This window comes from Typopeltis vanoorti, chromosome 18, assembly GCF_054136105.1.
Source record: "Typopeltis vanoorti isolate ZY-2024b chromosome 18, IOZ_Tvanoo_1.0, whole genome shotgun sequence".
In the NCBI taxonomy this organism is placed as follows: domain Eukaryota; kingdom Metazoa; phylum Arthropoda; class Arachnida; order Uropygi; family Thelyphonidae; genus Typopeltis; species Typopeltis vanoorti.
This window is the reverse complement of record NC_143566.1, coordinates 52,574,146-52,602,051: the sequence shown is the minus strand read 5'-3', so window position 1 is coordinate 52,602,051 and position 27,906 is coordinate 52,574,146. Positions and strand designations below refer to the sequence as shown.

Sequence of the window (27,906 nt, the reverse complement as noted above, 5' to 3'; positions counted from 1 at the left end):
GCACTAATCGGGGGCGCATTACTCGAGAGATTACTGTATAGCGAATATTCTATTTCCCCCAATCCAAAAGTGAGTTCACTTTTATTTCGTTTTTTTACCGATATTTCATGAGATTTTGATAAAAGAATCAATGATAAAAATAGAATGCATACGTCACAATTGTTACTTTTATTACTCTTTCCCACCTGATATGATGCTCTTTCATTCGTTACTTTCATAATTAAAATCTAGAATCACCGCTGCACCATGCTAGTCAATATTACGAATTAATATAATAATTGATAATAATCATAATAATTGATAGCAAACATAATTTTGCTGTCACTTTCCATTGCAGACGACAGGACGATGTGACGCTTGTCCTTTAGTTGAAAGATCTGGGTTCCAATTCCAGTTTGGAACTTCAGGAGGGATTTTTAATAGATTAATTAGCTGCTCTAATAGAGATTTTTTCCATACTTGGAACACACAGATCAGCTGTTGTTTCTACTGTTTGGATACGCTGCGGAGGCAACTAAATCCATGATGCCGGAATGTTATTGTCTGTTAATTTCGTGTGTTCTGGCTGCTGTGTCTGTTTTGTGAAATAAAAAACCTGAGCTTTTTGGAGGAAAACCCAACTTCCGAAATGAGAAATGTCTAAGCTATTTTGCCCTAGAATATAAAATAATTAATGAGAGGCAAACCATCTTGCTATCTGGAAATAACTGTTATGATGCTATATTGATAGTACTTAAAGGAGATTATCAAGTAATGGGAGACCACGTCTAAATTAGCTCCGGATCCGTTTTAGGACTTGTGTCATTTAGAATCAATATCTCAGGACTCGTCTATTTCCTATAAGAGAACAAAATGCGTTAACTCTTTTAATTTATTTATTTAATGACTGAAGGCATAGAGGTTTAAGTATGTGCCATCCGTTTTCTGGATTCCCGTTATCAGTGTCCAATTCGAACTCTGTCTGCCTAAGCACATTGTTATCAGTTGTTTCCCTAATGCATTAAAATATTTCAACATCTATTCAGTCCGATTATCTGGTTTCTGAAATTCAATATAACGCAGTCAGTATGTATGAAGTGCATAGTGAACGCCTTTTCAGAAATAATGATCAAAGCAAGAAATTTTTGATTTTTCACTTCGGAATAATAATAATAATAATAATAATAATAATAATAATTTTTTATTTATTTATTTTTTTTTTTATTTTTTTTTTTTTAATTTTTTTTTTTTTTTATTATTATTATTATTATTATTATTATTATTCCTGATACCTTATTATTATAAACGACTTATTTGTTTTTGTTTTTACAATGAAAGTGATAAGGTTTACTATCACACAGAGTATCTGCACACACACAATGAAAAACATATTATCTTTTTTGTACAGTACGAAAATTTGATATACAAAATGCAGTGTACATTTTATAAATATGAGTATACATTTTTTTTTTTAAACTAGCTAAATATGGATTGGCATCAATGTGCACTCAATTCACGATACAATGCAGTAATGCAGCGTACACTCACAATTCAATAGTAATAATAATACTTTTTTTTTTTTACATTTCATTATGTCTCAGTATAAGTTACATACAATAATAATATTTACAGTATTTACAATATGGATTATATACATTTTTTTTTTTTTTTTTTTTTTTTTTTTTTTTTTTTTTTTATGTCTCAGATGAATTGCATACATAGTTGCTGTAGTAATTATATGTATATAATATTTATAACGCATTACAAGTGTATAACAGATACTTGCAAGTTAGTAATTTTCTTCCTCGAAGCTTAGCAGAGCTTATCTGAGGAAGATAATAGATGACAGAGGGTGGTGGTTTTATGGTTGTGTTCCTATAGTGGTCACAAGCCAGGTGTTGATTTTACTGTTTGCTGGTACATGCTTAAGACTTCGACTGCTATTACAGTTTAACTTTTTTTTTTTTTTTTGTGAAAATAGGGTTGGATTTAGACATGGTGTGTTTGTTGCTTTGTGTTCTTGTAGTGATAGTTTTTGGAGAGGGGGGGGTTGTCATAGGTTTTTTTTTTGTGTGTGTGTGTGTGTGTGTGTGTGTGTGTGTGTGTGTGTGTGTGTGTGTGTGGTGGGGGAGAGAGAAACAGGAATTGCTCTAATTTTCATTCTCACTATAATATTTATATAGTGCTTGTTTCAGCTCTCTGTATGTTCCTAGGTTTCTGTTGTCGAATGGCAGTTTGTTTATCATGTCAGGCACGTAGAAGTTTCGGGTGGCTTTGCCGTGGTGATTGTTGTACTTATATGTTATGTAGTTTGTTGACTGTGGTCTTGTTATTTGATATGTTGTTCTGGTTACTCTATATGTTGGACTGTAGTAGTGTTTTAACATGACTGTGTAGTGGCGTAATTGTTTCACCTTAAATATTTTGTGTTTTGTCCGTGCTTCGTGCATAAGAGTGGGTTGTTCCCAGAATATCAGTTTTATCATTTTATCTTGCAACCATTGTAGCCTGTTAAGTCTGTAGTCTGCGCAGAATGCGTATGATGTGATTGCATATCTTAAAATGTTTTCACATAATGCTTTATAGATTAGTATTTTTATGTGGGTTGGGGCAATGTCTTTTAATCTGTATAGTTTGCTTGCTATTATCCTAAGCTTGGTATGTAGGTAGTTTGTATGGCTATTCCAACTTTGATCTGCATCGAAGTGAAGTCCAAGGTAGCGTGTTGTTTTCACCTGTGTGATGGTTGTGATTTTAGGTTCTGCACTTTGTGTATAGGAGGATGAATGTTTGATAGTGAGATATTTTGTTTCTATGGGCAGGGTTTGGGGGTTTTTGAATATCATTAGCTTTGTTTTTCCAGGGTTTATATATATGCCGTTTTCGGTTAACCAGTTAGTGATTTGATTGATGTCGTGTTGCATATTTTTGTAAGCGATATTTGCAGTGTTGTGAATGGATACTATGGCAGTGTCGTCTGCATACTGGAAGATTTTACTTTTTAGGGGGAGTTGGCTTATGTCGTGTGTGTATATGTTAAATAGAATGGGAGATAGGACAGCTCCTTGCGGTACTCCACAGGTTACTTGTACCTCTTTGCTGTGTGCTGATCCTATACGTGTGATGTGCTTTCTGTTTTTCGTGTATGCTTTAAACCACTGGAGTAGACGACCTCCAATTCCGATATGGGTAAGTTTCGTTAACAAGGTTTTATGTGTTAGTGTGTCAAATGCTTTTGTTAGGTCAATGAATACCACTAATGTTATTCTGTTTTTATCCAATGCAGAGTTTATTAGATCTGTGAAATCTTCCAGGAGTGTTGCTGTTCCTTTATTTTTTTGAAAGCCATATTGTGTTTTGGGTATGATTTGAAATTTTTCAACGTATGTGGAGAGTTTCTGATGTACAATGCGCTCCATGATTTGGTTGATTACAGGCAGCGTGGCGATAGGTCTGTAATTACTTATTATGTTTCTTTTTCCCTGTTTGTGTATGGGTGTGATTAGTGCAGTCTTCAGTGTTTCAGGTATGTGTCCCGTTTCGAAGATTTTATTTAACAGTTTTTGTATAACTGGGAGTAGGTCGGTTGAGTGTTTCTTGATGTCTTTTGGTCTGATTCCGTCTATCCCCGGTCCTTTGTTAGGATTAATTTGTTGAGTTGCCAGTGATAGTTCTTCTTTTGTTACTGTGGGGAACCACATCGACTGGGTTGCTCGTGGACCTAGTGGAGAATGTTCGTGTGTGTGAGGAAAGGTTGTTTCTTGTAGCTTTTGGACAGAGTTCACGAAGTGCTGATTAAAGTTGTTTGCCAACTGTTTGAGGGATTTGGGGTCGCAGGCAAAGCTGTGTTTTATTGTTTCTGTGGCAGTGGTTCTGTGTATATTGTCCAGCATTTCATTAATCAGGTGCCAGGTTTCCTTTATGTCGTTCTGTGCTGTTGTTAATTTGTTGCTGTAATAGTTTCTTTTTGCCGTTCGAATCTGGGTTGTTAGGAGATTCCGTTTTCTTTTGTATTCAGTTTTTAAAGCGATATTGTTCGGTGACTTCTTAAGTTGTTTCCATAGGGCATCTTTTCTTTGTATGTCTGTTAGTATGTTGTCTGTTATCCATGGATTTTGTTTCGTTTGGGGGCGTATTTTTATTTTTGTTAATGCTTTGTTGTATATTTTGTTAAATGCAAGTTTAAGATTATTATATACAGCTTCAGCAGAGTCTAAAGATGCTATCTGCATCCAGTCTGTTTTTCTGATTTCATCGTTCACTATTGCTTCGTTTACAATGCTATGATACTGTTTTGTAGTCTCAGTGATTTTTATGGGTTCTGGTTCAGTGTGTAACTGCAATGCTGTGAAATAATGGTCTGCTAGTTTGCATGTTATGACGGCTGCTGTGTGGCTGTTTGGAGGGGCCCTTATATTTATATGATCAATGCAGGTTGAGGTTGTTGTGTTTCCGACTATCTCTTCTCGTGTATACGACTGTATGGATGGGGTTATGTTGTATGCCGATAATAGGTCTAGGTATTGTTCTGTGTTGTTATTTATGTTCCTAATGTTTATATTAATGTCTCCTATTATTATCAAATATTTTGAGATGCCTACTTTCGTGGCTGAAAGCCATCTGTTTAGTTCTTCTAGGAATTTTGTGGTGCTTAAGTTGGGTGGTCTGTATATTGCGTTTAATATCACGGAGTTTTCTTGTTTGATGTTTTTAATTTCGATGCATATGTTTTCTGCGTATTCTAATTTATAGTTTATTTCTGTTACTTCTAGTTTATGTTTGGTAAATATTATTATACCACCGCCTCGTTTTGTTTGTCTGCAGTGTTTGTGTTGTTGGAAGTGTGGCATTTGGTAGGAGGATGCCTCTTCGTTTGTCGTAGATACTTCAGTCAGTATTAAAATGTCTATTTCGTCTATATCTTCCTTCAGATAAGCTTGCAGGGTCAGCCAGTATTTTTGAATGCTTCTGATGTTGATGTGGAGAATAGATAGTCCTTTTTTGGGGATTGTCAGTTGTTTCCATTCTGATATTGATTTCAGAATGTGGCAATTATCATGTTCCGGGGTGATTACGTCTGCTTGATGGTGTGCTTCCATGTTGGTTGGGGTGCTGGTCCTTCTTTACGAGTTGTCAATATTCCTTTCAATGTGACAGCCTGTTGAGGTCATCTACGGATTTTATTTCGATTGGTTTTGAGTCTTGTGTCTTTCTAAGGAATATTTTGCTGTCTCTTATCCATATAAACTGGTAATTGTTTTCTGTTTTTACTTTCCTTGCTTGGTAGAATATTTTCTGATAGTGTGGAGTAAGGTATTCAGACAAGTATATTGGGGTGTTGTCGTGGTCTCCTTTCAGATCCTTTACTACTGGATTTTTAATCTTGCTAGCTTTTATAAGCGTAGTTTTTGTTAGGCTGTTGGTGAGTCGCACTACGACGGGAGGTGGACGGGTATTATTTTCTCTTTTCCTTTTTTGTGGTAACCGATGCACTGACTGGATGTCTCTTGGTTCAATGGGGGAGCCGATTTTTTGGCTTAGTTGTATTACAGTGTCTCTTAGAGGTTCCATAGCTATTTCTGGGAGACCATTTATGAGGAGGTCATTTTTGTGCTGCTGTTGGTTTGAGAGCTCGTACTGTTGCTTTAGAGAGTTTAGTTCTTGCCGTAGGTCCGTTGTTTCTTTAATTAAATTATGCTGTCTTTCAGTTAGCTCTTTGATGCAGTTTTTAATTTCTCTAACGGTCTGTAACATATCTTCTATCGAGTTATTATTAAATTTAATAAATGCCTCGTATTGGTTAAATTTTTCTGTAATTTGCGCGGTATGTTTTTTAAATAGTTCTCCAACAAAATCGATTAAACAGTCTTTTAGGTTTTGTAATCTATTTTCGAGTAATGCATTTAAAGATGGCTCACCTGGGTTTCCGTTGTTGATTTCTTTGTTTTTAATTCCCTCTGTTGTTGATAGCTGTTTACTGCCTGCGGTTGTTTTCTGCGTTGGCTGTTTTCCGCCTGCGGTCGAAGGCGAGGTTCCTTTGTTATCTCTGCAATGGGGACACTTCCACTCGTCACGATTCTTGTTTGATTTTCGCTGCCAGGTAGTCTCGGACAATCCTGAACATAAAAAATGCATGTTTCTTTGGCAGTTCCTACATGTTACGTGGTTTTCTTCGCCCGTTAGGTCTTCTTGGCATTTGTAGCACTTCATACTTCTTGTTTGACGATCTTGCTGTATTTTCTAATATGGCGTCCTCCTTTGTTCTCTTCTCGCGTAGTTGACCAACGTATACTTCGAACTTTGAATACTTATATTTTACTTATTACTTAACAGATACTTACAGTTTTTACATCTATATGTTCGTCTTGAAGAACGGCGTTCACTGATGTGCTTTAAATTTTAATTCACAAGAAAAGATCTACTTTGCAACTTAAAATATGGGAGCATCGAAATAACGTGCTTGCGACTGCTTGCTGCTAAAGCGCCCTCTAATTCTAAATCTATAATAATAATAATAATAATAATAATAATAATAATAATAATAATAATAATGAATGAATGAACAGTGAACATTCCAAACATTCAAATTCAATCTGACAAGCCAAGCATTAAGGTCAGACACTTGATAATTGCTCCAGCTTCAAATATTAATTTACATTCTGATATGCTCTTCCGTCGTGATTCAAAAACTTGCAGTTTTAGTTATTTATTCTACGCGACATTAGAAATGAGATAAATATAAAAATTTTTGTCGACGTTGATTTATAAAGGTTGACAACAATCTTTTCCTTTCTTTTTCACCTCATCATCTAAGGCAGGCGTGGCCAACTTCATTCTATACGAGGGCCAATATAGATGAGTGGTAGCGTCACGGGCCGCAGACTTTTAGACAGAACTTAAATAAAAATGAATTCTACATTTTTTCAAGGCAATAGCATTGAATTACTACATTTGTTAAATCATTTTACTTCTGGGAGAACAATATAAAATACTTCATTGGTTTAAATATAAGTTGTTAAATTAAATTTAATTACATATTTCTGTTTTTTTTTTACATGTAACACAACTTAATGAGAACACTGTGGGCGTTCATGTGCGGCAACAAGTTCATCAAAGTCGATTTTCAACGATGATGACGATATTCGTAACAAATCCTGAAGGGATTTGTTACGAATATCGTCCGACTGACTGATGACCACCTGAAGGTGGTCATCAGTCAGTCGGCTTCTTTGTGACGACTTAACCGCCCTCATAGTTGAGAAAGTGCATTCACATATTGAGTAATATTTTTTAATGCAATTTTGATTCCGCGTTGAGAATATAAATTGTTTCCGTCATCAGAAATAATGAATATAACTAGTATATCAATCAGAAAATCTGCGGTCCAAACTAATAGCTAAATTGATAATACATATAATTTAATATAGTTTTTATCCTGCCGCGGGCCTGCTGTTGGCCACATATGATCTGAGGCAGGGGTTCCCAACCCTATGCCCGTGGGCACCATGGCGCCCGTCGACCAATTTGTGTGTGCTCGCCTACATGTTACGTGTGCCCGTATAGTTCACACTTCATACAATTCTTGGACGATGCTAAGATCGCGTTAATTGACCAACGTATTGACGAACTTATTAAACAGCATATGTAGACGCGTTCATCGAAATTTTAATTCACAGTCTACTTTGCAACTTGCGAAATAACGTGCTTGCGACTGCTAAAGCGCCCTCTAATTCTAAATCTATAATAATAATAATAATAATAATAATAATAATAATAATAATAATAATAATGAATGAATGAACAGTGAACATTCCAAAACATTCAAATTCAATCTGACAAGCCAAGCATTAAGGTCAGACACTTGATAATTGCTCCAGCTTCAAATATTAATTTACATTCTGATATGCTCTTCCGTCGTGATTCAAAAACTTGCAGTTTTAGTTATTTATTCTACGCGACATTAGAAATGAGATAAATATAAAAATTTTTGTCGACGTTGATTTATAAAGGTGACAACAATCTTTTCCTTTCTTTTTCACCTCATCATCTAAGGCAGGGCGTGGCCAACTTCATTCTATACGAGGGCCAATATAGATGAAGTGGTAGCGTCACGGGCCGCAGACTTTTAGACAGAACTTAAATAAAAATGAATTCTACATTTTTTCAAGGCAATAGCATTGAATTACTACATTTGTTAAATCATTTTACTTCTGGGAGAACAATATAAAATACTTCATTGGTTTAAATATAAGTTGTTAAATTAAATTTAATTACATATTTCTGTTTTTTTTTTTACATGTAACACAACTTAATGAGAACACTGTGGGCGTTCATGTGCGGCAACAAGTTCATCAAAGTCGATTTTCAACGATGATGACGATATTCGTAACAAATCCTGAAGGGATTTGTTACGAATATCGTCCGACTGACTGATGACCACCTGAAGGTGGTCATCAGTCAGTCGGCTTCTTTGTGACGACTTAACCGCCCTCATAGTTGAGAAAGTGCATTCACATATTGAGTAATATTTTTTAATGCAATTTTGATTCCGCGTTGAGAATATAAATTGTTTCCGTCATCAGAAATAATGAATATAACTAGTATATTCAATCAGAAAATCTGCGGTCCAAACTAATAGCTAAATTGATAATACATATAATTTAATATAGTTTTTTATCCTGCCGCGGGCCTGCTGTTGGCCACATATGATCTGAGGCAGGGGTTCCCAACCCTATGCCCGTGGGGCACCATGGCGCCCGTCGACCAATTTGTGTGTGCCCGCCGCTGTTCAACCGTGTGCCGTATAGTTGAAATAATCACGCAACAATTCATGGCATGCTATATGACGCATGCGTTAATGACACATGACGAGTATTAAACGCATACAATGTAAAGTAGACGCGCATTCGAAGTTGTTCATTCCAGTTTAAGAACTGGAATATCATCATATTCTTCTAATTATGAAGCACTGGCCAATGAAATGCAATGCCAAAGATCACACTAACTTACATATATATATTTAAATTTTTATATAATGTAAACTTTTAAGTAATAAAACATTTGATTACAATGTAAACTTTGTATGTATTCATTTAATAAAAGAATTCAAAAAATTTGCTTGAAAAATAGATGGTGCCCGTCGCCCTACCGGTATTTTAGAATGTGCTCTAGGAAAGAAATAGGTTGGGAACCCCTGATCTGAGGTATCAAATAACCAGAATACCTAACTTCTCCTATCGTTCTCCATCGCATGGTTTCAAATCCGGAAATTTATATACAAAACAATAAATACAATTAAAATCAATCAATTTATCAATCATAATTTAGGGACAGTCGGCGCCTTTGCAAAAGACTTATTTTATATCCCTTTAAATGTGTTTGATGAAATTCACTTTGTGAAGGTTCTACACTTTAACTTTTTGTTGTTTACATCAATAGACTACAAACATTATAATAGAGTATGTTGAGATTTTTTTTTTTCATTTATTTATTCTTTCTGATGTTTAAAGAATTTGCGTTAAATTTTATTTGATACTTTTTTTAGGACAAAGAAACTCAGACTAAATTAGAAATGAGGCATCGAGTAGAAGAAGATGCCCTCTACAGGCAGTTTGCAAAAAAACGAGCTGAGGAAGAAGTGCATATCAGTCAACAAATACAGGTAAGGCTAAATTTTGTTTAATATATGCATAACGGAATCAGAAAAAAAAAAAGTTTAAAACCGTTTTTTAATAATTAGAATAAAAATTTATAAAATTTACTTATGTCCACAACATTTCTAAACCCTCGTAAATATATTTTGAATAAGATTGGATACTAAAATTTCAAATAAATTATGAATATTAGAACTAGAAAAACTCTGAAATGTTAGATTCAAATTTTAGCTGCAATGTTTATTTTGAAATATTACTCCAAAATTTTAATCAGGGATATATATATTTTTTTCATTATAATTCATTTAGTTGGTTGAAAAGACCTGAGTTTGAATCCTGCCTAGCACGCAAAAAACCTTAATCAGGGATTTCATCTGAAGGTGAGTTTGCCGGTCTCATATGGGGCGAAAGCGTTTTCTCCCTGAAACTTGGGTCGTTCATTCTGTAAAACAGGTAAACTGAGCACAAGCAATATGCAGACATGAGAGATTACTAAAATAAGGATGAACCATGCTATTCCGTCGAATCTAGTTTCGAACTGATATACGTCTGAGTATAACATAGATCAGGACTTAACAATGTGCATAAATATAAACTGAGGATGAGGTAGCAGTTATGAATGCTACAAAATCCTTTTCAAATGTTCTATGTTTCGCCAGTTTTACCGTTGACTTTTTCAGAGGAAACCATTCAACAAGTCATTAGCCGTCGTATAGAGATATCTCATGAGTCCAGGAACGCAACCAGTGTAAGGTGATATACATGCCAATTGGCATGTATATCTCCCAAGGTATAAACATTTAAGATTAAAAATATCAATTATTTAGCAAAAATCTAGCAAAAAATTTAGCATGTGTAGAACTAAAATCGAATTTAGTTCGATTCTCGTTATGACGAGAGGAATTTTGTATATGGACTTTCATTTGAAGATAAGTTAGTTGATCTCATATGGAGATAGTGGTTTTTTGTTGTTGTTGTTGTTGTTTTTCTTACAAACTCGGGTTTTTCATCCTGCATACAGGTTACCAGAGAGCATGCACACTCACACAAATACTATTAGTGGATGATAGATAGCGGATAATGATGCGATGTATTCATGGGAGTATTAAGTAGTGCAGGCGGTTGGATGAGTGATATAGACAGCCTCCAGCTATAGCTCCTTTGACTTCTTGACGGTATCGAGTAATAATAATACTTATTATAATTATAAAATTAATATAATTAGTATTATAATTATTTATTTATTTAAAGATGAAAGGAATCAGTTACGCGAATTGTCGCTGGATATCGCTGATGCTAAACTGTCTTTTAGACGATAATTTTTATTTATTTATTTTTTTTGTTTGTTTGTTTGTAGCTTGTATGTGTTGTTTAAGAGATACCTGTACCGTCAGAAGTTTTCTGTAAATTAACAAGAAAAACACAAGGGATAAGTAATAGTATTTATTTAAGGCCATATATTTCAGCCTGAATATTACCGACCATCATCAGTGGTGACAATACTTAATTACTAAGTAGAACGCGAACAATGGATTGATTTGAAAAAGTAAGTGCCACTTGATGTGTTATAACTGAGGGAATATTGCAATATTGATAATTCATTAGCTATTTAAAAATAAAAAAAAATTGACGTGTGATTAAAATAAGACTTTCCCATATGTTAGTTAGACAGACGTTGTCGTTCCATTTTAAATTCGAACGGTAAAGTCAAGCTTCAGTGCTCTCTTTAAACAAGCGTTCAACTTTATACCGACGCCGATTAAGTAGGCGTGTTGCGGTCCATAGGATGTTGTAGTCTGTATCTATTTTGCGCTGGTCCAAGTCAGATTTTTCAGATTTACTGTTGCTAATACAAAAATTGGTGTTCATTATTATATTTTCTACAGAGAGTCCAGTTTTTTCCAAAGTAAGAACGATGACAGTCACAGGGAACCTGGAAAATACCAGGGAGAGCTATAGGAGACCGTTTATTCTTTTGAAGATGGAAACCATACTGATAATTTGATAGGAAGAAAACTAGCCACTAAATTGTATTTCTTAAGAATTCTGGAAATGCGTTCTGAGAGATGCCAGAAATGTAGGGAATTGGAACTCGACGTACTGCTTCCTTGTTACTTGAGCTGGGATTATGGGAATTAAAAAGCTGTACTATGGTTCTTTCTGAGAAGCCACTGTTTCATATATCGTTTTTTTGTGCAGGTGTAGAACAAATAGTACGATCAAATCGCAATAAAGTTTTTATAATTCCACTCTTCTGTGATGGATTGTGAGCTGATTGCTGTTGAATGTAACTTCCACTGAAAGTAACCCGTGGATAAACTGGAGTAATTAATTCACCTGATGGTGAACGAAGGAGTAGAATGTCTAAAAAGGAGAATTTGTTGTCTTTTTCCACTTCCATAATAAATTTAATTCGCGGATGTACATTGTTTATATTAGATTTTAAAAAGTAGGTAATGTATATTCATTATGGAGTCAGGTAGGAAAATGACGTCTATATAATGAATCCAAAATGAAGGCTGTGGGTGTAAGGACGAGAAAAGGATGTCATCTAAATGTTCTAAATAAAAGTTAGCAAGTGAAGGGAAGATTGGACTTCCCATTGCGGTTCCGTCATCTTGACTGTAAAACTTATTCTGGTGAATAAAATATTAAAAAAGTCGAATAATTTCACTATATCCTGTTGAAATGCTTGTGAAAGTTGATGAAGTGTATTCTCAAGAGGAATATTTGTGAAGAAAGAATTCGTATCAAACCTAACCATTATAGCAGTGGGTTGTAGGGAAACATTTTTCACTTTATCTAGAAAATAGGGTGAATTTTTTTATGAAAGATTGAAAGTTGCCAATGTGAACGTTCAAGAGTATGCTAAAAATTTGGCTATTCGGTAAGTAGATGAATCTATACAGTCAACAATTGGACAAAGTAGAATGTACCTTATTTACATAAGATACATAAGTAAGTCTAAAAAATATATTTATTTCCTTTGTTATCAATGTAATTTTCATACTTTCAATAGTAATAATGTCTAAACATGAAAATAAAAAGCAATTTTCTTTGTGATAACAAATATCACGCTCTTTGGTTCATCATTCTTCTTCTTCAAGTGTCATCCTCTAGAAGAAGGTTGGCAACCATGTCATGGTTGCCAACCTCCTTTTTTTCTTTCTTTTGCTGCTCTAAAACATTTTTGGTAATTAAAGCCAGTTCAGTCCTTAATGTCTTCAAACCGCATTCTCCTGAGTCTACCTCTCCCTCTTTTTCCATCCAGTTTCCCTTCTAATATTAATTTCTGAATGCCTTCTTGTCTAGTTAGATGTTCAAAATATTTAAGTTTTCGTTCTATAATTATTTTCATTAATGTTCTTTTCATTTTTGCTTTCTTTAAAACATCTTCGTTTTTCATTTTCTCTGTCCATGATATTTTCAACATTCTTCTGATGGTCCACATTTCGAAGCTTCTAATTTTTTCTCTGCTTCTTTATTTAGAGTCCAAGTTTCACTGTTGTAGAGAAGGCTTGACCAGATATAGCATTTTATTAATCTTTTTCTAGTGTCAATAAGTTAGATAGGGTAAACGGCCCCGCCTACTCCATATACGGGAACAACATAGGCGTTAGCTGAATATTAATGTCTCTGGATGTTAGAACGGTTTTCATACCAATAAAGGCTTTCTTGTTATCTCTATTCTTCTTTTTATTTCTTTAAGGGAATTTCCTCCACCTGTAAACATTTGTCCCAAATATATTATTATTATTATTATTTTAACGGTGTCTCCATGGAGTCAAAAGACTCATCGCGGGAGACCCGACATTGACACACTAACCATTATTTACACAATACCTGTCATACCTCTCCTTAAATTCATTCACAGTTGAAGCATTCACAACCAGTTCTGGCAAAGCATTCCACCCATTCACAACCCTCCAAGTAAAAAATCTAGTCCTAACACCCTTGTTAACCACACTCTTACACAATCTCCAGGAATGGCCCCTCGTTCTCTCACATCCTGCATTGGTCTTAAGAATATCATCAGTATCAATCCTGTAAAATCCCTTTAACAATTTAAATACCTCTATCATATCTCCTCTCCTACGTCTATCAGCTAGTTTTTGGAGCCCACAGATCATCAATCTATCCTCATAGGGAACATCCCACAGACCTGCAACAATCTTTGTAACCCGCCTCTGAATCCTCTCTACCACTTCCACATCACCAAGAAATCCTGGCGACCAGATCTGTGCACAATAGTCCAAATGCGGCCTTATAGAGTGGAACAATAACTTCCCTATCCCTGCTTGTTAGTGTGTTCCTCAACAACCATGTAAATTGATGTGATGTTTTGGCAATCTTAGCAATATGCCCCTTAAACTTAAGTTCTCTGTCCACAATAACTCCCAAGTCTCTTGTCTCATCAACTACCTGCAGTTCAGTTCCGTTATATAGTAAACAGCAGGCGATGTCATCCTCCCGAAGTGCATCACCTTACAATTAGCCACGTTGAACTGACAGCCATTTACCTCAGTCCATAGCGTCAGCCTATTTAAGTCATCCTGTAAAATATCCACATCATTTGAATTGATTATCGCTCTTCCCAATTTTGCATCATCAGCAAACAAGTGGATATTTCCATTCAAGGTATTTCCAATATCATTAATGTACAAATTAAACAATAGAGGACCAAGAACTGAGCCCTGAGGTACACCACTAGTCACTTGCCTTTTCCTGGACTCAGCTCCTCCGTAAACCACTCTTTGATATTTGTCCGCCAGCCATCCTTTAATCCAAATCACCATCTTCGGATCCAAACCCATTTGCTCTAATTTATGTAACAGAGTTCCATGTGGAATCCTGTCAAAAGCCTTTGCAAAGTCAAGAAGTATCACTGACTAAGGATTTCCTTTATCCAACTCCACTGTTACTTTATTATAGAACGTAAGCAAATTACTTAGGCAAGACCTACCCTTCACAAAACCATGTTGCCCCTTATAAAGTATCATATTGCTGTCCACCCAGTCCTGAATTCTAATTTTAACTAATTTCTCCAAAATCTTAACCACCACTCCAGATATATTGATTGGTCTATAATTTGCAACATCAGTCTTAGAGCCTCCCTTGTGCAATGGGACTATTTTCCCCTCTTTCCACTCTATTGGCACTTTACCAGAACTGAGGCTTAAATTAAACATCCTGGTTAGAGGAGTTGCTAATTCTCTTGCACATTCTCGTAACACATGGGCCGATATGCCATCTGACCCAATGGCAGTGTTAGCATTAAGGTTCTTTAATATATTAAGCACCTCAATTTCATCTATCTCTATACTCTCATCAGTCAATGGCACATCTGACACTGCACTATCACTATGAAGATGGTACACGTTTGCGAAATGATCACTAAGCAACTCAACTATTTGATTAGCTTCAGTAATTTCCTTACCATCAACACTTTTTAAAGTAATCTTTCCATGGATATTCTTCCTTTTACTAGCCACATAGCGAAAGAACTCTTTAGGGTTTCTTTTGGATTCATCAGCTAGCTTCCTCTCATAATTAGCTTTGGCTATCCTTACCATACAGGTTACTCTCTTTGCCTGTACCTTATATTGCTCATTGGAACGCTCATCACCTTTTTCTTTATATGTCTTCCACAACCTTTTTTTTATCTGCAACTCTTGTTTAATAGTATTAGTCATCCATTTTATTCCTACTTGATTTCTCCTTCTGACTCTGGGAATACAGTCTGATACAGCTTTCTTCAAATACTCCTTGAGAATCTCCCACGCACCATCAACATCTCTCCTCTTGAATTTCTCATGCCATAATACAGCTGAAAGCTGACTTCTCAGCTTGCCATAATCACCAGCCTTGTAATTCCACATATACCCATTCTTAATAGAATATTCAGTACGTCTTTCAATCTCCCAGGTCAAGACCACATGATCGCTTTCCCCAAGTGGAGACATTGTAACTAAATTACTTATTGATATGTTCTCTGATGTTATGACCAGATCTAACACTCTAGAATCTCTTGTCCCTTCCATCACATGCTGTCTCAGGTAATTATCTCTTAACAATTGTATAAACTCCATTTCCTTTGTTCCTTGTGACCATTCCTTCCCCCAATCTATGTCACCATAGTTAAAATCCTCCATAATAATTACTTGACCTTTACTCATCGTGCTAATTTGCCAATACATGCTATCTACATTCTCCCTTATTCCCATTGGATTATAGCAACAACCAATTACATATTTCGCCTTGTTAATCTCTTTCTCACACCAAACAGCCTCTAATGAACTGCCCTCTACATACCTGTCACAGTGAGGTACTTCTATCTTTTTTGGCTTTAATGTTTTGTCTATCATTAATAAAACTCCTCCCCCATTCTGTCATCTCTGTCCTGCCTGAAAATACTGTACCCCTTACATTCAATCCCAATAACTATATCATTCTTGGTTAACCAAGTTTCGCTAATTCCTATAATTTTTGGCCATGTTGTACTAAGTAATGACAAAAATTCTTCACACTTATTCCTAATACTTCGAGCATTGGTATACATAAACTGCAATACTCCCTTCCTCCCATAATATCCCCGTGTGCGAATTACCCCACTCTGTATACTGTTAACATTCTGCGAACAATTAATCCCAGTTTCACAACGATTAATGACCTTAGTACTATTTACAGCTAACTCTATCACCTGCCTCCCTAGCAAATCCCATTTCCCTGTTTATGACCCTTTACTCTGTCCTTTATCAATAAATGTTCTAAATGCCAAGCTCCTAATCCATTTAAGTGCAAACCATCTCTCTTAAAATACTCCTTCCTTTTATCAAACTCATCCCAGACATTCATAAAATGAATATTCAGTTTCATTTCTTTGCAAAACCTTTTACACAATCTGGACACCATTCCATTTACTATAATTGCTCTTCTGTTCATTTCATCACAATCAAATCGTGGTAGCACACTCATGATCTTTCCACTCTCACTCTTTGCATTCATTGCAATCATTAAATTCTTCAAATCCCGTCTTACAGAAAATCTTTTGCTACCTAGATCATTCGTCCCTATAACTGCAATAATCTCACTCACTCTATCTTTCTGCAATTTCACAGCCCTAGTTATATCCTTAATCTTTGACCCTGGATAACACGCTTTAATTACTCTACCATCCTTCACACCCTTAATTATAGAATTCCCATACAGCACAACATCTTTTTTGCTTCTTCTTAACTTGACATCGTTTACTCCCACTGATGCTTGTTTTTGTTCCTGAACCTCTCTCACATTCTTTAGTATATCACTCAGCAATATGTGTGTATCTATTTCTGCACTATTTATTCCATGCACATATTCCCTTCTGTCATTCTCATACTTTGTCATTCTTAATCCCCCCATACTTCCTATTCCATAAAAAATATTAGAACATATTGGAATTCTAAAAGATAGATTATACAATTTGGTCTGATCAAAATTATAAAATATATTACAGTCATTTAAAAATGTCCGTTCATTTGTTTCAGGAGGACTTGCAGAACACAGTCTACTCCACATGCTTCTATCCGATACATTGGGATATGGCTGTATAAAACATGTATGTTCCCTATATGACTGATGGTAGCTAACTGCGAAGTCTTGATGATCACTTAAACTTGGGATATTAGTCAAACCAGATGTATCATCATATATTACATTAAAACTTCTGAGATCATACGAGTCACTTAATACAGGCAAAACATTTGATATATTAGAAGATGTGGAATGGACTGCACAGTCTTTCGTTTCTACTTTGATATCAGATTCAAGAGGAGATACTATAGAAACACAAGATGTTAAGTAATCTGGATTGACATCCCCAGCAACCACAGAAGAAATGGCTGACTCAGATGACATACCCAAGTTTGTGACTGGCAGGTGAGAATCAACCGTAGCATCAGAAATCGACAACACACTGCCATGCACACCTTCACCTGAATTGATGAAAGGACCATCATCACCACTAAAAACCGTGACTGCAGCATCAGAAACCGACAACACACCGTTATGCACACATTCACCTGAATTGATGAAAGGACTGTTGTCATCACTACCCAAGGTTGTGACTGTTAGGTGAGAATCAACTGTAGCATCAGACACTGAACAAGACAATACACCCATATGCACACTTTCACCTGACAGTTGACCTCAGCAACCAAGTGAATAATGATCGGTTTCCCTGCTTCATGACGATCATAATCTAAAGTGCTCTGCTGTATGCCTTCCACAGAATCATTGTACTTATTAGCAACTTCCAAAAAATCTTTCATTTTTAGGAACTCTGCAGATTTTAACAATGATGGAAGCATATCCCATGAAATATTAATTTCACCATGGTACATATATTGGATCATCAACCTTAAGTCGTTGAACTTCATGTCATTTAATGTCACAACAGGATGACTACTTGGGTTCTCTAAAAATAAGCTGTATAGAAGAGTGCTGCTTGCAGATAGTACTATTTTGTGAGCCTTAAGGGTCATTCCTTCACACGATAATGTTACATCCACCAAACTTTCACTAGCAAGTAATTTATTAAAAACAGATAATATATTAGGTGTGTGATTGTGCCCTTTCAAACAAATTGTCTGTGATCTTGTTATCATATTGAGTTCTGAACTAAGTTTAAAATAAAATACTCATATTAAACAACATTAAACAATACCTAACAAAATTTACATATGTTGCTTGAAATAATTATCTCAGTATTATACACTTATAATCAATAGATTTCATTTAACATCCAGTATATATGCTCAGAGAATGGCAGTATTAGGCTTAACAACAAGAACGCGATCACTATAACATATCATTCTCAAAATGTTTCATCAAACACGTCATTATATGAATAACCAAAAATATCTAACACAAGGATTTTGGATTTTGGATTTGGTTATGGCATCAGAAGAGTTGATAATAACTGAGTTGACGTCTCTCCCACCAGTTGGAGAGAGTGACCATATGGTTTTGACTTGGAAAATGAATAGACATGCAGGAGTATCAAAGAGACGGGAACTTATGTGGAATTATAAGGCAGGTGATTATAATAGTCTTAGACGTCAACTTCGGGAAGTTTCATGGAGGGAGGAATTGGAAGGCCGGGATATCACCAGTGCGTGGGAAATTGTGAAAGAATATTTGTTATCAGCAATGGTAAGTTGTATACCACGAGTGAAGAAGAGGGCGCAATTTGGAGTAAAGTGGATGACAAACAATATTAAACAGGAATTGCATGCGAAAAAGAGGCTATGGAATAGATATAAGGAGACAGGTGAAGAGATGCATGAGGAATATAAGACACAGGCCAGAAGAGTGACTCGTGTGGTAAGGAAAGCGAAACTGGAATATGAGAGGAGATTGGCCCTAAGATCCAAAGAAAATCCTAGGGAATTTTTTAGCTATGTGGCCAGTAGGAGGAGAAATGACTGTGGAAGAATGATATTGTGGGATAAAAATGGGAATAGAGTGACTGATGCAGAGGACATAGTGGAATTGTTCAATGAACACTTTATTGGAGTATTTCATCCTAGAGGAGTCAGTTTTAATGCTAGAGGGATAGGACTGGTACGAGGTCTGGAGGTACAGGAGGAGAGTGTGTTTCAGATACTGAGTACTCTGGATGTCAGTAAAGCTGTGGGACTGGATGGTATTTCGCCACGAGTTTTGAGAGAATGTGCTAGGGAATTGACAATACCTTTAACGTGGCTTTTCAATGAAAGTCTGGCTTTGGCAAAGGTGCCCAGGGAATGGAAGGAAGGTAAGATAGTGCCATTGCATAAGGGTGGTAACAGACTGGAAGTGTCTAATTATAGGCCAGTCTGTGTGTCATCAGTAGTTGTTAAGATCTTGGAGAAAGTAGTGAGGGACCGTGTACAGCATTGGGCAGATGAGGGTAATGTTATCTGTGAGAATCAACATGGATTTGTGAAAGGGTGCTCTTGTTTTAGCAATATGCTAGCCTTTTATAATAAAGTTACAAGAGCATTAGATGAGGGAAAGGCATATACTGCAATTTTCTTAGACTTGGCGAAGGCATTTGAAAGGGTGCCACATGATAAGCTGATTTGCATTTGCCACATGATAAGCTGACATCCAGACCACATGACTTGCAGCACATGGGTCTGGATGTCAGATTGGTCAACTGGATTCAGGATTGGCTGTCTGATAGGTATCAGAGAGTTGTGTATGGTGGAGCAGTTTCCAGGAGGCAGAGGGTTACAAGTGGGGTCCCACAGGGCTCAGTACTAGGACCTATATTGTTTAACCTTTATATCAATGACATAGCCAGTGGATTGCAGGGGGATATTCAGTTGTTTGCGGATGATGCGAAGCTTGGAAGGATTATTAGTAATAGTGCAGATGTGGTAGCCCTGCAAGAGGATTTAAATAAGCTAGATAGATGGGCAAATGAATGGGAATGTCAGTTTAATGCAGCAAAATGCAAGGTCTTGAGGTTTGGGAAACATCGATGGGATGCTGCATACTCTATGGGAGGAGTTATACTGGAGGAAGTAGGGGAGACAAGAGATCTGGGGTTGATGATTGATAGAAACCTGAAGTTTAGGGGACATATTGCAAAGGTGGTGAAGGTAACACAGAGGATTGCTGCTATTATGAGAAGGACACTGACCTGCAGAGATAAGAGGGTTATCATTCCGTTGTATAAGTCTCTGATCAGACCACACTTGGACTATTGTTCTCAGATTTGGTCCCCAGGATTTGAAGGGGATAAATTAACCGTGGAAAGGATACAAAGACGGATGACAAAGATGGTTTCAGGACTGTACAAGGATAGTTATGAGGATCGGCTGAGAGAATGTGGACTGCAGAGTTTGGTGGATAGAAGAAGGAGAGGTGATATGATTGAGACTTTTAAACTGTTGAGAGGTGGTTACAGGGTTGACACTGGGGAGTTCTTTCGCTTGGTTGATCAGCGGGAAGGAGTGATGACAAGAGGCCATCCCTGGAAGTTACGAAAGGAAACTGTGAGCAAGAGGGTAAGGAGTGGTTTCTTTGTGTGGAGGGTGGTTGAGCCGTGGAATGCATTGCCTGATGGAGTGGTGGGAGCGAGAACGGTCAGTGGGTTTAAAGAGTGGTATGATAAACTTTGTGTTTCTCAGAGGGGGACTTCCCCTCGATGAGTCTTGACAGACTTTGTCTTAGAAAGGACCTCCCTCGATGAGTCTTTTGACTCCTTGGAGGCCTGAATAATAATAATAATAATAATAATAAAGGATTTACATACGTAGCTACAAAGAAGATTTAACAGCCACAAGCTGTAACAATAGCGAGATTAGGCTTAGCTGCAACGATGCCTAATCATACAATCTGATACCAAATACAAACCAATTATGTCAAATGCAAAAATACTCGATACAAAATAAACACGCGTGACTTGAAAGAAGCACCTAACTGAGAAATACACAGCCATAAAATATAATTTTTTTTAATTTAAAGATGTGCACATTAGAAACGAGCCTACACTGATTTGATAAGGTTTCCAAAGAAAACTCACTTATTCGTTGTACAGAAAGCTTATCCCCACTAGAAGATGACTGAATTCAATTTTTTTTTTGTTAACAGTTATGTTTAGTTTATTATTTATTGGTTCTTTGATGTAATCATTCTCTTTGTTTTCTTTAGGTTAATAATTAATCCCATGTCTAAGCTTCTGTTGTAAATTTCTGTGACTAAGTTTTGAAGATCATCTTCAGATTCAGCTATAAGGACTGTGTCATCTGCATACCTGAAGTTGTTGAAGTTCCTATGCCCGACTTTTACACCCTTCGGTTCTGAAATATTTTTAAAAACATGCTCACTATTATACAGTAAGGGTGATAAGACACATCCTTGTCTTACTCCTTTTTTGATTTCAAAGATGTCAGAATATGCATTTTTATATCTCATTGAGGCCATTTGATTCCAGTATATATTTGTAATTATACGTAGATCTTTTCCTTTTAACCCGTTATTATGCAGGATATGTATTAATTTCTTGTGATCTATTGAGTCAAATGCTTGGGTGTAATCAATAAAACAAAGATATATGCTTTTCTGGTTATCAAGGCTTCTTTCATATAATGTTTTCAAATTGAAAATTCCTTCTCTTGTACCTTTGTCTTTTTGAAAACCTGATTGAGTATATTCTATTTCTATTGACAAAGTGCTTTTTATTCTTTCTAGGATTATTTTCAGTAGTAATTTTGTAACATGGCTTGTTAAGCTTATTAGTCTATATTCTGAACATTCAAAAGTTCTTGGAATTTTACGAATAGAGACAAAGATGCATTTCCGTAGATCATCAGAGATGTATCCTGTATCATAGATGTTATTAAAAATAACGTTTAGGTCATTAAATGTGTTTTCATTTACTTTCTTTAACAATTCGATAGGGATCTGGTCATGGCCTGGTGTTTTACATGTTTTCATTTGACTTAGAGCGTATTCTATTTCTTCATATGTAATTGTGTCACCATCAGTATTTTGTGTCTCTAATGTGTCTGTGCGATCAGAGTTAAACAGTTCTTTTTCATATTCTTTCCATCTATTTTATATCTTGTGTCTCTAGTAGCATTTTTTCATTTTGATATTTTATACAAAGACTATGGTTGAAAATTTTCTTTTTATTTGTCAGAGCTTGGATTGACTTATGCATTTCTTTACTATTGTGTTTCTTGTCCAATTCCTCTATTTCTTTACATTTTTCATTTAGCCACTTGTCTTTAGCCTTCCTGCATTTATTTTTTATAATTTTACTGAGTATTCTATACTGTTATGTACTTTTCTTTTTTTCGCCTTTCATTCATAAGTATTGATTCAATCATCCAGGGTTTTTTCTTATTGTATTTAATTTTTGGACTAACCTCGTTAGCTGTCTCATATATTGCACTTCTAAAATATGACCACCTATCTTCAATTTCCTCTGTGTTACAAAGTACATTGTCTTCTGTTTTATATCCTACATGATCTAATTTTTTTTCTAATTTTTGAGTTAAACTCCATTATATTGTCAGGTATATTCAGAGCTGTCAAGTCTTTCAGTATGATAGTTTTTAGAAATGTTTTTTAGTTTAATTTTTAAAGTAGACAAAACAGGGTTATGGTCTGAACCTATATCAGCACCTGGTATGTTTTTATGTTGGTTATATTATTTTTGTATCTATTATTTATCATTATGAAATCTATTTGGTTTCTCATAGTTATCTGGGTTTGTCCAAGTATATAGTCTGCGCTTTGGATGTTGAAAGAAAGTATTCAGCCGCGCGGTTAGCCTAGTGGCTATTCGCTTTGCAACCATATGCCTGGGGAAGGAGTGTCCTAGGTTCGATTCCCGTCGGTGACGTGAGGAGCTGAAGGATCTTCCTCAGCCATAGCCAAGTTAGCCAGTCTTGGGCGTGGACAGCAGGGTTTTTTCCCCAGTTTATTCTGGGGTTTTTCATCCCGCAATGCAGGCAAACTGGCCTTGAGAACTCAACACTACAGGCCATAGGATACACCGGGGCATAAGGCTGACCACCTTATCCTGTAAACGGAGTGAGGTCCGATGATCAATGGACCCTCGACACCGCAAGGTAAAAGAGGGTATAAGGAAGATGATGATGATGATGATGATGAAGAAAGTATTCATTATGCGTAAGTTGTTTTGAAAGCAGAATTGTATCAATCTCTCACCTCTTTCATTTCTTTCGCCTAATCCAAATTTTCTAACAACTGGATTTTCTTCCCTTTCTCCAACCTTTGCATTCAAGTCACCCATCACTATGAGTATCTCATTTGAATTTACATATTCTATATATTTTTGTAGGTTATTATAAAAATCTTTTATTTCTTCATCATTATAAGTCATCGTAGGGGCATAAACCCGGATAATTATGTTAAAAGGCTTTGCGGCTAATTTAATAAGTATTATTCTTTTATTTATGAGCCACAGCTCCATTACAGATTTAAAGATGTCATTCTTAATCATGAAACCCACTCCATATTCATGCTTCTCTCCACCAGAATATACAAATGTAAAGCCATCTTTTTTTTCTAGTTTTCTTGTTTCACTAATTTCCATCACGTCTTTTCATTTCCTGTATAAGGTTATCAAAATTCCCTAGTTTATATAATGCTCTCACATTCCAAATTCCAATTTTCAAGACTCTGTTTCTTGTTTTCAAACGCTCGTCATTAATGTTCATCATTAATGTTGAAGAAAACGTCAATATGGGCAGTGGCGAAAAATTCATGAAACATTACAACCAATTAATGATCGGTAGCTGGTTTTAGAGAAGAAGAAAAAATGGTTTAACATCATTTTTCTCTTGTGCAGTCATCATCGCAATAGGAGACATTGTGGTCTACAGCATTAGTTTAGCCTTACAATCCCCCCACAAAAAAAAAAAAAAAAAAAGTCAATAGAATAATAAAAATATTCACCGCTGTTCAAAATAACCAACGGAATTGATGCATTTTTCAACGTTGGCCAACTATTGACCAACGTTGAAAAATTTTGCAATTGGTGCTGTTTAATGAATGTTTTAAAAAAGTAATATGCGCCTTGAGAAAATGTTCTACATTTTCATCTCCTGCACGAATCACAAAAATAATCCTCAGTTAATAATATCTTGTCTAGCTAAACATTATTTCTCAGACAATCCGCTGATTGGATTTAAGAACAATGACAATATGGTAGCAGTCCTTCGTGTTCTGTCATGTAACGTTGCATTTAGATCTCATATCTCACGTTTTGTAAGAATGAAACGCGAAAACGTAAACTCTCTCTCACGCACACACATTCATACCGCCTCAGTATGATTTCATACCTGTTTTATAAAGGCTGAAACAGACATGTGATGCAGTCTCTGAAAAAAAAAAAAATGGTGGATTATGAATACTGGCCATTCAGGTATGTTTCATTATTTACGTAAATACTTCATTAGTGTATAAATGTGCTATGGTATCTTGCTATATTTTATTATTATTATTATTATTATTATTATTATAATGGTGTCTCCATGGAGTCAAAAGACTCATCGCGGGAGACTCTATAATGTTGCCATATAAACTGCATGGGTTCAATATATTATAATAGAAACTACATATAAAATAATCGGTAAGCTATATGTTAACTAATCTGTGCTTTCTAATATTTCTCTATATCATTTTTCTTAATACAGGAAGAGTGGGAGAAGGAACTAGAAAAACTCACTAGTCGGTTCCAGTACGAAATAAGAATGAAGAAAAGAAAAATTTCTAATGAAGAAGAAAAAGCACTTACTTTGCGTCATCAGAAGGAGAAGGATGACTTAGAGAAAAACATGACAATAAAGCTGGATAGGAAAAAAGAATCTCTCACGCGAAAATTACTTGAACAAGAACGTGCAGCTACTGCTGATCTGGTCGAAAAACACAGCAAAGAAATGTTGAATCTAATCAACGAGAAGCGGCACGAATTTGCAAAAGTAAGAGGAATTTAAATCCTATATTTTCTTTATTTAGTGAAAAATATTTCATTGTTTCATTAGTTATCAGTATTATCATACTGTTATAAACATAAAAAATCGTTCAAAGTCCGTTTATTCCCCAAAGGGAGAACCTCCTTGTCCCTAACTTTCTGAAGATATGTGAGCTGCTGGTCTCCATCCTTTATTTTTCACTGCTGAGCTCAAGACTATTTTTAGGGAAGATCGACAAATTCTTCTAGTCACTTCTAAGAATTGAATCTATAATGGCCAATCTTCTTGTGGTCTGGCATTATGAAAACAAACACGATTTCCTTAGGATTACAGAGACTTTTTCAAATTGTTATATTTGCTCCAATCGAAACTAGTATTCATAATTAAACGCATAATTTTTATGAGTTATAAATTCACTCTGTAAATTTAGTAAAATGCAAATAAACACCAGACCATCATATTATGCATAGTCGGAAAAAAGGAAATAATAAATTGTCTCAAATATTTTATTCCCAAAGGGAACAGGCAGCGCTCTTTTAGCTCTATTCTGAAGATCACCCTTCAGCTTGTTTTTTCTCCTTTCAAATATCATAAGTTCAGTTCGATGTGGACTCCCACAATGAAGACAGGATCACGCTTGCAGATGTTAAATTGACCAATTTCAATTTAATTACTGTCCAATTTAGATATTGATATGTTTGATAAACTGCCAAATTTATCTAAATACTTCAATGTCAATAAATTTAGTAATGATTTACATGCAAAATTTTATTAATCTTATTCACATAGAAAAGTCTTAAACAAGACTTTTTTCATTATGCATTTTCTAAAAAAGTCTGTGCTGCCAGTTTTTGTTCCCTGTATATTGTAAACAACAATTCAGGAGTTCTCAAGGTTATTATTTTTAATACAGTGAGCGACATATTAATATGATTGGATTGAAATACAAATATCAGTATTAAAAAATCTTAAGTTCATTTTGTCAACAATAACCTACTAGCATAAGATAAATAGCACTAAATAGCCTTAAGATGTTTTATTGCTATTTCCTGTTCCAAAATATAGAACATTAACATCATGAGAAAATAGTGCTAAAATATATTTCAGTTGTTTGCAGATGATGCAAAGTTGGGATGAACTATGAAGAGAAGAGAAGATGTTGCAGCCTTACAAGAAGACTCGAATAAATTGAGTGAATGGGCACGGAAATGGGAATGCGAGTTCAATGTTGCAAAATGTAAAGTTTTAAAATTCGGGAAACAAAGATGGGATGTATAATTTATGCTTGGTGGGAATATATTGTTGGAGGTGGAGGAAATAAGAGATCTTAGGGTGATAGTGAATAAGGATATGAAATTTAGGGGACACATTGCCAAAATTTTGAGGACAACACAAATAATTCTTGGAATGATGCAGAGGACACTGACTTGTAGATGTAAGGAGATTCTTGTTCCATTGTATAAGGCTTTGATTAGGCCACACATGGACTGCTGTGCACAGGTTTGGCCACTTGGTTTTCAAAAGAATGAAGAGATGTTACAAAGGGTCCAAAGGCGACTGACTAAGGTAGTTTCTGACCTCTGGAATGTTGAGTATGAGGAAAGATTGAGGCGATGCAATTTGCAGAGTCTGGTGGACAGGATGAAGAGGAGGCAGGTTTTTTGCATGCAGAGTTGTGAATGATTGGAATGCCTTGCCTGGGAGTGTGGTGTCTGCAGAGAATTTGAGTGTGTTTAAGACATGGTATGATGAGCTGTGTATATGACAAAAGGACCTCGTAGATGAGTCTTTGACTTCATGGGGTCTTGGGATAATAATAATAATAATAATAATATATCTACACAACATGTGGAGCAGGAATGCAGAAACAGGATCTTTGATGTCACTCTATACAATTATTACATATATTATTACATATTAATATAATCATTAGTTGCATAATGATACTTGGAATATAAGTGAGACTAATTTACCACTTCCCTCAGGATGTGCCTGTGCAATGGTTCCTGTTTTAAAATTCTCACTGCACATTTAGAAAAGAGACTGACAGAAAGTTTCAATAATATAAGTATAGGTAGACAGCTTACATTCTACAGAACTAATATGGAAGGAACTCAATAAGATAATGATGCCAAATACTAAATTTTATCTCCAACTTCTCAGTTAGGCATTATGTTAGACAATCAGACAACCAACTCTATTATGGAAGGGTATGATATTTTTCATGAAGATAGAAAAGGTAAAAAGTTAGATGGATTACTGGTGATGATAGAAAAGGAGATATGCCCAGGCAAAGTAGAGATGCAAGGGAAAAAATTGGCAGTTGTTTTGAGGCAGTACGGTGTGAGGTAGAGATGAATAGAATGAAATACTCAGTTGGATTGCGGAGGATAGTGATCAAAGGAAACGGAAAAAATATGATCATTATGTGTGGTTTTAAATGCAGCAATATGGACTGGAATGACGAGATAGCATTTGAAAGCAAAGAAAATAAATTTCTTGAGGTTTTTTTTTTGGGGGGGGGGCAACTGCTTCAGACAGTATGTGATGCACGAGGACTGAGGGTCTTGGATTTGAACAGCTCATCAAAGGTTCTCATTACAAATGAAGTAACAAATCTCCCTTCAGTGGATGAGAGCGACTATGAAGTTATTACCTGGGTGGATTTATTGAGTTGCATGGAAAGGAGATCAGAGATCTATTTGGGTACCATTCAAGAATTATCTAGTAGAAGCAATGTCTAAATGTATTCTGAGGGTCAGAAGGTTAAATAAGGTAGGTGTGAAATGCTAAAT

At 35.6% G+C, this 27,906-nt stretch overlaps 1 protein-coding gene across 2 annotated transcripts in view; it reads left to right on the top strand.

The window, feature by feature from the left end:
- Hil (peptidase hillarin) overlaps window positions 1–27,906 on the top strand; it is a 228,913-nt gene that overhangs the window by 166,228 nt on the left and 34,779 nt on the right. For both annotated transcript variants that reach the window (XM_090407998.1, XM_090407999.1), the window contains exons 2-3: window positions 9,524–9,640; window positions 24,833–25,117. In XM_090407998.1, coding sequence (XP_090264124.1) covers window positions 9,524–9,640; window positions 24,833–25,117 — 402 coding nt within the window. The remainder of the gene's footprint in view (window positions 1–9,523; window positions 9,641–24,832; window positions 25,118–27,906) is intronic.